The 13,483-nt window shown below is 33.3% G+C and overlaps 1 protein-coding gene across 1 annotated transcript in view; it reads left to right on the top strand.

The window, feature by feature from the left end:
* The window catches only part of PTPRD (protein tyrosine phosphatase receptor type D), a 2,806,204-nt gene that overhangs the window by 2,676,399 nt on the left and 116,322 nt on the right, over positions 1-13,483 (top strand). The window contains 1 exon segment of the mRNA XM_074282898.1: positions 5,836-5,933. Coding sequence (XP_074138999.1) covers positions 5,836-5,933 — 98 coding nt within the window.

Below are 13,483 nucleotides of genomic sequence, written 5' to 3'. Positions count from 1 at the left end.
GCCAAATCAAAAATTCAACAAAAATATTTCAGTTAATATTAGAACCAGTATTGCTCCAAGCACTGAATGCCACATTTTCCAAAACTCTGTTAACAAGAGAGGAATGGCACACAAGTTTACATTCAGAGCAAGCATCTATTCTGTCCTTTTATATTTTCCATCAAAGGGGACACTTATTAAGGCTTACATGTCACTTTATGTCTGTCCAATTGCATTCATTGCTTTGAAATATTCCATCTCTCATCAGAGAGATTGTTGAGATAATTGTTTACAATTAATAATAAGATTGAGATAATTAGTGTGAAGGGAAAGCAAATTCAGTACTTAGCATGCTACCTCAAGTATTTTGCTATTTGATTAGCATCATTAGCTCAGTAAGCAAGGTTGATAAATCACTAAGACCTTCAGGGATAGAGTTGAGGATAAAAAAGCCTTTACAATATATTCCATTGAAGGAAGTGCCAAAGAAATCTCATATAATTTCATTATCTTTCAATGTCTAGGATTTTAACTGGTTTACTAATAAGTTTCCATTAATAAATAAATTCCAGCTTTAAATTCATGCCATCATAGCCAGTCCCAGGATCAGTACCAAACCATTTATTTGTAGGCATTTTAATAAATATTTCTTAAATTAAACTAAAAAAAAGATTGATTTTTTAAAATCTATGGTATAAATCTTCACTTACAAAGTGATCCAATATTCTAATGAACAAAATTCTATTCCGTTATTAATGAATGACAATTAAAATTATTATAGAAGTCACTAAAAGATATTTTGAAATAGAAAACTAAAGTATATGGTGACCCACCCACATAGGCTCATATTTACAAATATGAGATTTACATGGTTTTAAATTGCATGGAGAATGCTAGCTTGTCTTTTAGTTTAAAAAAACAAAACAAAGCCTAATAATAATTAGACTGATATCTTACATTTATAGAATCTTTCTTCTCAGAATCCTAGAGTCCTTTGAACAACTTGATCATTTTCAATATAACTGCAAAGCAAAGACTTGCGCAAATAATTTGAGGAAACTAGAACTGTCTGCCTGTCCTTTTCTCTTTTAGTGATGAAAAGCTTCACTCCTGCTTCTTACTCATATTTTTTATTTGTAGGAACCAAATATCTATTTCTTTTAGAAAATTTTAAAAATATCCATTCTTCATTCTGAATTTATATTGTCAAAATCTTATATAAATTTGGTAATCTATGATAACCCATGTTTTTCTCATTAAAATACCAATAATTATCTTTTTAGTGTGTACGTGAAATTCAATTTATTTTATTTTATAAAGATCCACCATATAAAATTGTCAACATATCCATACATATAAGACTTATTCTGCTTTATATATGAGGGTTCCCCTTATTTAAAAACAAACCAAAAAAAAAAAAAAAAGATCAATGAGATAATTGTGAATATAATATATATTAGTATTTTATTCAGGATTTAAAATTCTATAAAGTATGTCAAAATAAAACATATATTTAATAAGTTTATTTGCTTAATCTAATGGATTAAGTACTTTGTAATATATATTTTTGATATCTATCTTTTGTTTATGTCTCGTAAGTTTCCCTCTATCTCTCTTAACCTTTGTCCTCCCAGAAAACTATGTTGTATAAAAAAGATTTGGATGAATTATTAATAAAGTTTTTGGTGATAAATTTGAAGTTCAGTGAATCACTTAGCTTCTTTCTACACCACAGTTTCAGACTGTCCTCCCAACGGTCTCAGCCATAAATCCTATAAATTTTCTGTCATAGTGCCAGTTGAAACAGTTTGAATAATACAACCCCAAAACAACAGTTTTTTAGAAAATTTCAAAACCATTTTGTTTTTCCAAATCCATGTAAAGATAGTTTTTAACATTCATTTTTGTAAAACTTTGTGTTCTAAAATTGTTTCCTTCCCTCTCTTACCTCCCTACTCCCCAAGACAACAAGTAATCTAATATAGGTTTATTATGTACAATCCAAGAGCAGTTCTTTTAAAGGGGTATGAATGTTATGAGACTATTCATACCCCTTTAAAAGAACTGCTCTTAGATTGTTTAATTTGTGCTTTACTCTAGTATTAATCAGCACTTCATTGAGTCATTTATGTGATCTTGATCTTTTGAAAGTTTTGTCATTGAACAACATGCTTTGATCAGCCCTACAAAGCTGAACATCCTTCAAGTATGGAACTCATGATAAATTAACCTAGTACTGATACTGATACTGATGGACAACAATTAAACTCCCATTATTTAAAAAAATAACTTTTATAATTGTCCACAAGTATTATTTTTCTTCAAGTATGGGACTTATAATAAATTAATCTAGTACTGATACTCATACTGGTGTACAACAATTAAACTCCTGTTATTTAAAAAAATAACTTTTATAACTATCCACAGGTATTATTTTTCTTATGGATTTATGGGAGACTATTATATAAAATAATTAAATATTTGACTTTGAATAATTTCTTGAGACAGGTAAATAGTACTCTGAAAAGGATCCTCTGAACTTTATTTCAATTTTTTTCTAGATTAATTGTGCCTTGTCTGCAAATTCTATAAGACCTCCCTAAAGAGCATTTTCCTTTTGACAGTGATAATATTGTTCAGACTTTTCTTCAAAGAGGATCTATAAAGTTGTTTATTCTTTTGCAAACATAAAATTTAAAGGACATTTCATTTTACTTAAATCAAGAATGGGATAATATATCTTCTGTGTCACTTAAAGTTTTAGAAATGTTTTGGTTTGTGCCACCTTTTAAATAAAAATAGTCTCAACTTAACTAACTGCACCAAGTTATGTGTGAAGCAGACTGCACTGAAGGAACATTGAATTTGGGAGTCTGGATTCTTGATGTCTTAGCTCAGTTTAGATATTAAGTTGTTGTGTGACTGAGCAAATCATAACCTCTCTTAGCCTCCATTTCCTTGACAAATTACTTCCTTTTTGTCATTTAAAGTTTCCCCTTCTGTAAAATAAAGGAGATGAACTACATTTCAGAGATGCCTTTTAGTTCAATAGCTGTGGTTTTTTTGTCTCTATTTTTTCCCCTGTTCAGAATATGGAAAAGGCTGTATTTCAAATCAATGAAATATGTGAAAGATCATTTACTCCAATACTCTCATTTTACAGATGAGGAAAATTAATTCATAGAATGGGGAACTGAAGAGGGAATGATTTGCTCAATATCAGAAAGTTACTAAGAAGTTGGGACTAGATCTTTTAGTCTAATGCTCTTTCAAATACATTACTCTCTTAGACAAAGAAATTTATCTTATTTTTTAATAGCTTCTAATAATTCTGAAATATTATCTCACATCTGTAAAGTTTGGGGGAGTTAAAAAAAACTTGTTAAGAATGACATCATAGCTATAGTTTGAATTTAAATATTGGTTTAGGCCCAATGTAGAAAAAAATAACTTTCTTGGTGAAGCATCCTCTTTCTTTGGAGAGAGGAATGCTTGAACCTTTTTGAACATTGTCCTAAGAGTAATGATGTCAACCATGTTTTAGTGCATGCCAGAAGTGAATATATTGATAGCATCATTGATTATTATGGTCTTCTACTACTGTTATACTAATTTGTTTCCCATCTCCAATTGGCTTTACTTTTTACAGCTTTGAGCAGTAATTCAGTCCCCTACGCCTCTCTGATTGGCTCTGTGTCCTCCCTCTCTAGCCAAACTACCACTCAGTCCTTATATGATAATAACTCTCTCCCACGATTCGCTCGAAAAGGTCTAAACATCTTTGTCTCTATTATTTTCTCTGTTCAAGCACTGTTATGGATGTCCTCATCAGTCCACTTCCATATTTGAATAAGCCTAGAGTCTTTTGTGCCTTTTCACTTTCATACTTTCCATTGGGGGTGCTTCATCTGGATGAGATCACTTTAATTATTGTATCACTGTCACGCCACCAAATCCAATGACATTTCTATAACTCAACTTAGATGAGTACCATCTAAATGGGGACCTTCAAAACGGGGCTCCAAATCTATTAGTTGGTATGAATATCAGTGTGGGAACTTCCACATTCAAGAAACATCATCTTTGATTGGGTCTTCCACTTAGTCCTTGGTTGACTGGCCACATATCATCATATTCATTAATATCAGTATTAATTCACAATTCACAGTAGCACTATATGTATCATTGTAGAAGGGAAATATTTCTACTTGTTCTATTGGAACCAAAATATTAGAGGCAATTGATCGTAGCCTTTCATAAGGACACTATTGGGTGACAATCAAACATAGCACAACTTTTAAAATGGTCAAAAATAATGACCCAGTCATGTTGACATACAAAATAGACATTCCATTGAATAATGCCTTCCAGAGATTTACAGTGACATAAGAGAATTGTCAACATGACTTCCAGTTTGAGCCCCTCACTCATTTCTGTTTCTCCTTTTGTCACCTCAAAGACTTTGTTGGGGTACACTAGTTCGGATTTTTGTAGCCAGCTGTGTTTTCTCTCTATATGTGATGAGTCAGCAGTCTCATTCCATTCTGTATATACTAAAAGTAATCAGGAAGAAATAAAAAACAAAACATTTGGGGGTCTTAGAACAAAAGGATATGGGAGTAGAGGGAATCATCAAATATAATTGTGGATCTTTTTTTTTTTTATTAGGAGTCCATTAAACTGGCATATTGTCAGCTGGCCCCCTGTACTAGTTGCCCCACATCTATATCCCTGTCTCTTTCTCTCTGTGTCTTCTTCTGTCTCTGTGCCTTTGCCTTCATTTGCTCACTTTCTTGCAACTAGTTTTTCTATGAGCAGACAAAGATGTTTACACCTGAAGTAGATTGTAGGTATCCCTGGGGGTTGATAATGGTCATTCGGGCCAAAGCCCATAAATCTCTTAGTGTGGCCAGGAGAACTCTATCCCCTATCACTGCAATCTGCTACAAGTGAAAACATTTTTGAAAGTCTAATTGTTTGGTGTCTGATTTTTGTCTCCAGTGAATTCTTGTCTATGAACAGTGATGCATGTTTCTCTAGTTGTCCATAGTCGCATGTGAATGTGAGTCACTTCGAGCTTTCATGAAACACTGACACAAAAACATTGTAAAATGTTCCAATTCTATTCAGAATGTAAACTGAAACCTCCAAACCTATGAACATTATCATTATCAATCTTCCTCATTCTCCTCTTCCTCCTCCTCCTCATCATCTCCTTTTAAGTATCAACCTCTCCATTTCATTTTTGACAAAATGAAAAGGGTTACTTATGTTTTGTTTTATTTACACCATCATTTCCTTTGCAGGTTCAGGTGTATCCGGTTACGCCAGTAACCTTCATCCAAGTTAGTTTTCCTTGATTATACATAATTCACTTTTTTTTTCTTTTGTTAAATACTATTCTGTCTCTCTTTAGGCTTTCTTCAGTATCTGTTTTATAAATTCACCTTTCACCATTCAATTCCATGCAATTTCCATCTCACATAGTGCAGGAGAAGGAGTTTGAAATAAGTTATTACTCAAAGCAGAAGTCAACATCAGACCTAACTGTCTCATTTCCCCCCACCTAGCTAACTTCATTGAGTCATGGCACAATAATGCTTTCTTTTACACCAGGAATGTGAGCTTGGGGATCATGCTTGGTGACTTTTCATTTGGCTTCAAAACTCATCCCTCCAGCGACATGCATGTCCTGCTTTGAGTAACCAAACTATCTGCCTGCTTTCTCACATAAAACATCTTAACTACTTACATATTTCTAGCCATTTCTAACTATTGTTATTTTCTATATTTTGGAACTGTTATCAGCCTTTACATTGAGTTTTCAAAACACGTCCCTTTGTTTCATTTTAACAGGCATGGCTAGCCATCCTCCCATACCGATTTTGGAACTTGCTGATCATATTGAAAGGTTGAAAGCTAATGACAACCTGAAGTTTTCCCAGGAGTATGAGGTAATGCTCTCAATATTCTGATGCATTGTAATACTCTCCTGACTTTCTCTTTCTTTGACCACATTTCTGAAAATAACTTCCTTCAGTGGTTTTGTTTTTACAAGTCATTAGGCAGTGCTAGGATCTATTATAAAGCATTTGCTTAAAAAATGGAAATAAAATGGGTTCCCATTGATCAGGAATTTCTGAACAAATTGTGATATATGAATGTAATGTAATACTATTACAACATAAGAAATGGCAAATAAGAGAAATAAAATGTATGCTAATGAAATAACCAACTTTGAAAAGAGATCATACTTCTGCATGTTAGTTGCTTTCATAAAAAGTGTGATTGGTTCTCATTCATTATAGATTATTTAATGGATTTGATTAATCTTTTACTATTTGGATTTCAACAAAACACTGCCTTGATAATAATAACTTACACTTCTATAAAACATTAAGGATTATAAAGTTCTTTCCTTTTAACAATCCTATGATGTAGTACAACCATTAAAATGCTCAGTTCACTTATGAGGAAACTGAGAAACAGATTAATGATTTTCTCCAAGTTATACATATTAAGTATAAGAACCAGGAACTGAAACTCAAATCTCCTGACTATATAGCCAATGTATCATAAATTCCAAAGTGATATATATGTAAATATAAAGATGTACATGGAATATATATTCATATATATGATGTGTATCAACTGTACATGTACTGAAATGTTTTTATTGGTTTTTTACTTGTTTCTTTTGGGGGGAAGTAGATTAGAATCTCCATTAAATGACAAAATATAATAGAAAGTTGTATATTGGTACATTGTATCAGTCTTCCATGGACTAAAAATGCCACAATTGTATGGTAATGTTACAATTTTAAAAAATATTTAGGCCACAATGCAGGTATACTATGCAGGATGTGTGTTCTGTATAAGTTGTGTGGAGTTTCAACTTTCATCTGTTTAATATTATAGAAATATAAATATCAAGGGGGAAGGGACCTCAAAGGTCACTTACTCTAAACTCATTTCATGAAGACAGAAGATACCTGAGAAGTAATGTGGTCATCACACAAGTAGATATGTTGGAGCCAGGACACACTACCTTTAGTTAGAGGTAGAAAGAAGTCATTTTATATTTTTATGGAGTTATCAGGGAATGTTAAAATCTGCTCCAACGTAACATTAATTATGTGGCTATTAATTATGTTAGAGATCCAGCTAAGGGAAATGAATTGCCCACAGTCACATAGCAAGTCAGTGACTTGCTATCTTTCCATTATCCATTGTAAGCATAATTAAATATGAGACTTTTTTTTTTAAAATGCAGAGTACCTTTTAATTATCAATGATTACCCTCTAATTCACCTTCTCCAGTACTCACCAATATAAACCTTGAATGCTAGATTTCAAATTTGAATGAAATCATACCCTGAATTCTTTGTAAACAATGTCTACTGAGAAAGTTATCTTTTGTGAGAAACAATAGAGTAAGTCTCTAATATTTGGATGGTTTTCACTTGACTCTTCCCTTATGAGTAAGTGTATGAGTATCATTTTCATTGGTATCTTGAAAACATTTTTTTCTCACCACAAAGCTTTAATATCTCTGCTACACAGGGATGGTGCTTTTCCAAAATATCATTTATTTTTTTTAGTAAGATTGCGATTTTAAAGCACTTTATCTTTCTTGAAATATATTTTGTTTTGGAGCTCCTTGAGTTTGGGAAGGAAAAAAAACACAATTTGTTCTTCTTAGTTTTTGGACAACTTAGTATGGTGAAATATTCCTGTTTGTGAACTCAAAAGACCTGAGACCCCAAATAACTAGTGACAGTCATGACCTGATAGTACAAGTCATTTACCTTCCTTTTGAGCTTCATCATCATGATATTCCCTAAAAACGGGATCATTATGAATAAAATACCTTTGAACTTGGACATAATTCAGGTCTCTTCGTCTAGTATAAATTTACATAAAACAAAATACAATATTGGAATATAAATTAGTTTTGGCTCACCCAAATGATTTCTTGCTTATCTCTTTCTCTTTGCTCACTCCTAATTTTAATGGAGCACTTAAAATGATATATTGCTGAAGTCATTCCTAGGTACTTCAGAGCTTTGGGCTTCAGGTTGCAGATTGGGATTTAGGAGAGACAGCCAGGTCTTTGAGAGATACTGCTTGCATAAATATGAATTATCTCTTCACTAATTGAAATTTTTACCTGATCAGCATCTTTCTGAGGTTTTTTTTTTTTTTTTTTTAGTATCTCAAATGAGAAGTTATTAGAAGTTTTCTTTTTTCAAAAAAAATATAGTTACAAATATTTAATTGTGGAAAACTGCCTGGTGCAGTGGATAGAGGGTTGGACTTTATGTCTACAAGATTTTAGTTCACATTTGCCTTAAATACTTGCTAGCTGTATAATCCTGCCTAAGCCCATCACTTAACTTCTCCATCGGTTTCCTCCTCTGTAAAATGAGGAAAATAACAGTGCCTTTCCTTCCAGAGTTTTGAAGAGCAAGTGAGATTTCAAAAGTGCTTTACAAACCTTAAATTTTTATTATTCTTGTCCTTGTTGTTATTATCCATGTGTTAGCTTAGGTAGAAGAGCAATATTTATTCCCCATAATTAGCCCATGGAATTATTCTCCACAACCTATTACTATAGAAGAAACTATGACGTGGAAAGAAAGAGACAAAGTTTCTAATGCTAATTCTACCATTAACTTGTAATGGGACAGTGGTCAAGCCCCTCATTGGACTAAATTAGTTTTCTTATCTAAGAAACCAGGGTATTGAATTAGATAATTTCTAAATTCCCTTCCCCTCCAATGATTTAGAGATTAGTATAGGTATTTGCTGATACCACAGAACATAATGTTGTATTTTATCAACATATAGTAGTTGACAGCACCTATTAAGCATGAAAAATTACTTTGTTCACTATAGTAACTTATACCTCATCAGAAAATTCCACATGTAACGATATCCTAATGACATTCATTGAACTAAAGATAAGAAGTACTCTTTTAAAGCTGCTACAATTTACAATGTTAGTCATCTATGATCTAAAGCAGGGGTTCTCACACTATGGCCCGTGGGCCAGATGTGGCCCTCTGAGGACGTTTATGTGGCCCATTGGGTTATGGCAAATGGGCTGAGGGGCGGAGACAGAGTGGGAGTTTTTGTTTTTACTATAGTCCAGTCCTTCAACAGTCTGAGGGACAGTGAACTGGCCCCCTATTTTAAAAGTTTGAGGACCACTGGTCTAAAGACTCTAGTAGCCACTGACATGAGATAGCTTTCAAAGGTTCTTTCCAGTCCATCATTATGATGACTTATAATTAAAGCATTCATCCTCTGGATGCATAGATGTGCTGTAATACAATATCCATGTGAATGGATATTCATCAGTGATGCTTAGATTAAGAATCCCATACTATGCATTAGGTCACAGTTCTTAGCTAAGAAGAAATCATTTTACTTATTATCATCTGTTTAAATAAAATTGTTAGTTTTGTTTGTAATTAAGAATTCCAAAAAATAGACATTTTATTACTTTCTAATACTTATACTTTGTTTAACATAATCATTGAGAGGCAGAATTTTAATAAGGAGAGAAAACTGGATCTCAGGATGAACTGGGTGCTAATGCTATCCTTGATCCAAGCCAGATCTGTGACACCTGGGCAAGTCACTTAAACATTCAATGATCCCAGGCTTACTAAGTTGTAAATTAAAAAACTTTTTGCTCATCTGCATTCTTTGAAGGAATTGAGGACTTGCCTTTGCTGTTGAAACCACAGATACAGAATGAGAACAAAAAAAAATTAATTATTGGATAGATGCTGGTATGGGCTGGAGTTACAATTCAAACCATGCAAGCCAATTATAAATTTTTATTGTAATAATTTACATCTTGGAAATTGGAAAGTGCCATAAATCAGGGTTTGGTGTTTTATTTTGTTGGTGATTTAGATTCAAGAAAGTAATAGAGAAAATATAAGTTCAAACCAGTCTGTTTGAAAGCTGTTCCCATTAATTCTGGGGCCAGAATAAGAGAAAACTGGTCAAAAGACCTTCTAATTGAAATTACTAGAGAATCAGACCATGATATGTCTTTGTCTATCCATTGAACTTCCCAGATTCTACCTTATAGGCTCAAGTACACTGAGTTCTAGGGAGTTGTTCTAGGTAAACACAAGCTGTTTTGATAATAGGCCTGAGAATAAGGTAGATATCTTTCATTTGAGAACCAAATTAATTAATACACCGAGGGAAGATATCTTTCAGTGGAGGCAGTACTTGTATTGGTGAAATACTGAATCACTAGAAGAGAATACAGTTTCATAAGAGAAATTATAGAACCATATTAGCTGATGAGGGCTGAGAGAATATAGAGGGGAAATATTTAAAATATTAACTTCTGAAATATTAATGCACATTCTTAAAGAATTTAGTGAAATTTCTTGGTGTCAAATGACCATTGGGTTATTAAAGGGAAGGCATGAATTTAAGCTGTTCTCTTTCACATCTAAAAAATTATTTTTTACTTTTTTTAATTTAAATTTTTAATTTTAAAAATTTCTTTCTAATGAAAGAAAGAAGGAAAATTGAAATAAACAGCAGACATCTTGAAAATTTTAAAATAACTTACTTTAAATTACTTTATGTGTTAAAGAAAAAAAATGTGAGGAAAAGAGCCCTTTTATGACCCATGTTAAGTCTGCTACACTGCATAAATGGCAAAATGGAACTTACCTTCAAAAATACAATGCATAGTCCATTGTTGAATCATTCAAGTGGAACTGACTACTAATTTGCACCAGCCTATTGCTAAAAGAAATGTGTCAGTGGAGGATATGTGAGAGAGATACATTTCTTTTATTAAGGTCAAGGAAAGGAGAATGCACATGTAAATGTGTTGAGACATTTTCTTCATCCCTTCATGTTGGCTTTAGTCTTTAGGTCAATGTTAAACCCTAATAGGTGGGCAAGTTTTGACCAGTTTGATCATGTTCTCAGTAGGCTGGTATGCAATAGCATAACAATAGCCTTGCATAGTAAATGTGTAGTGGTTGAAAATTGTTTGTTTGTTTGTTTGTTTGCTTTTAATTGTCAGAAAATAACATCTCAGAAAGCAGCTACCAGGATCTTCCAGAAGAATGAATTAGTACTATTGTCAAAACCAGAATGCTAAGCTGGTTTATCTAATGTTCTGTCCTATAATACTTTCTTCTTTAATTTAGCTTAGAGTCTTGCCAAAGATGAAGGAAGTGGTAGAGGTTAAAGTTAGGTGATTTTCCAGTCTCAGTCCACTCCCATAGTTGCATGGTTATAACTAATTGTTTGGCAAAGTACTTGTTGTCTTCAACAAACATTGATTGAGAGCTTGCTTATTTTGGTGGGACACTGCTTGATGAAAGTCAGGTTAAAATGGAAAACAACCCAGTTTATACTTCATGCCCCATATACACTTTAGGAACATTAAACCATAGTATACACAGTCCTGCTGATTACAGTTTTAATAGAATATAATTCCTGTATTCTAAAAGTTGGTATAAAATTCCCAGCAAAGTTTTGTGAATAATCATAAATGAAAAATTTTCCTTAATCATTTCCTTAATTTCTAGGTCATTTCATTAAATTGACTGGAAAACTATCACATTTGACCATCTCAAGACCTGGATTTCAATCCTAGTTCTAAAACATAATAGGTATCTGACCTTAGCCAATTGCCTCAGTGTTCTCTTTCATAAAGTAGGAAAGTGATTTTTATTCTCTAAAAAAAAGTCACCATCAACATCAGCTTGGAACAGAGACACAACTATGCTTGGCCCAACTTGGAAACAGAGGGAGATCACTATGGATGATTATTCAAAATCATGGTGATTAGCAAAAGCTATCAGGCAAGGTCCTGTGGAGAAGGTAGCAGTTGAGGTAGGTTTTGAACCTAAGAAAAGTCTGAGATATAAAGAAAACAGTAAGCATTCAAAGCATAATGAGTGGTATAAACAAAAACATAAATATAGGAAGACATGTATTCGATGGAATAAGACAATGCATCTTGACTAGAGTGATTGAGGTAGCAAGGTTAGAGAGAAACTTGTAAGTGCCAGGTTGTATATAACTTAGTTTCCATTTAAGGATTAGGATTTTATTATTGAGATGGCAATGAGACATTGAAAGATTTTCATTTTGTGTGTGTGTGTGTGTGTGTGTGTGTGTATGTGTGTGTGTGTGTGTGTGTGTGTGTGTGCAAAGTGGTACACATGTGAGCTCACCAGCAATATGTAGTATGGATTGGACTTATAGTAACTCGTATATATTACACATATGACCATTACAGACTACTGGCAGTATTTGAATTATGATTGCCCATTTTCTGAAAATTCAATTCAGGGGTCTGGGCATAGAACGTAACTACTACTCTTTTTTTCCTATCCCAACTACCATAGGGGAAATTTTCCTTTATTCCTTATAGGTATCCTCCCTCTTTAAATGCCTTCATGTTCAAGGAGCTCTCATTCTAACAGAGAAGACTGTATGTAAATATCTTCACATGTACATGGTATACACATTGTAGTCAGAAGATCATTGTAGCTGAGGAGACCAAGAGGACCTTCTGTGGCCCTGGGTATAGGAATATTGAAAGTGGAACTGAAGGGGCAGATAATTCCATGTATGAGAGACAGTTAATGTAAATGCAGCTAGGAGATAGAGTGTCATGGGTGAGATATATCAAGAAAACCTATGTGGCTGAGTCTCAGAGTGCACAAAGGGGAATAAGTGTTTAAAAGACCAGAATAGAAAAGAAGAGTCAGATTATGGAGGGCTTAAAATACCCAAAAGAGGATATATGTGTGCATAAGTGTACACACACACACACACACACACACACACACACACACACACACACATATGGATGTGTGTGTATTGAAAAAGAAGAGAACGCATTCAGTTTTGAAATCTGTAATGCAAAGATCTAGTTTATTTAAGTCTTTCATGCAAAGCAGTCTCATACTTGTCAAAAGAAAAAAGATCTCTATGGTACTCTGGAAGTCTCTGAAGGGTGTCTTTAAGTTACTGTGTTCACATTATAAAACACAGGCATAACTTCTTTACTAAACTCTATGGGTGTGAATTATCTTTGATCCTGAAGACAACTAAAGATAAACTCATATGTCTCCTACCAGTTAGCATCCTGAATGTGTTAATAATTTTCTCCCTTACTCAAGGCAATAATCTCTCAACTGTTGTCTCTCCAGATGATAATGAAGTCTCTTATTTGTAATGTTCACAGCATTGTTCCCTTGTCTTTCTGTTTTAATAACAGCAGGTATTTGCTCAGTACCTTTCCCTGACAAGCTTAAATCATCTTGCTGTTCCTATCTGATTAGTCTTCACAACATCCCAGGGAAGCAAGTTGAAGGAAAGGATGCATTATTTTCCCTATGAATAATAAAACATATTGAGACCCACAGAAGAAACATGAAAAGCTAGAAAGACCCTTGACTTATTCAGGACTGTTTTTTTGCTCTAGACTAAACCTTAT

The sequence above is a fragment of the Sminthopsis crassicaudata genome, chromosome 1 (assembly GCF_048593235.1).
Source record: "Sminthopsis crassicaudata isolate SCR6 chromosome 1, ASM4859323v1, whole genome shotgun sequence".
Lineage (NCBI taxonomy): Eukaryota > Metazoa > Chordata > Mammalia > Dasyuromorphia > Dasyuridae > Sminthopsis > Sminthopsis crassicaudata.
This window is presented reverse-complemented; position numbering and strand designations above follow the sequence as displayed.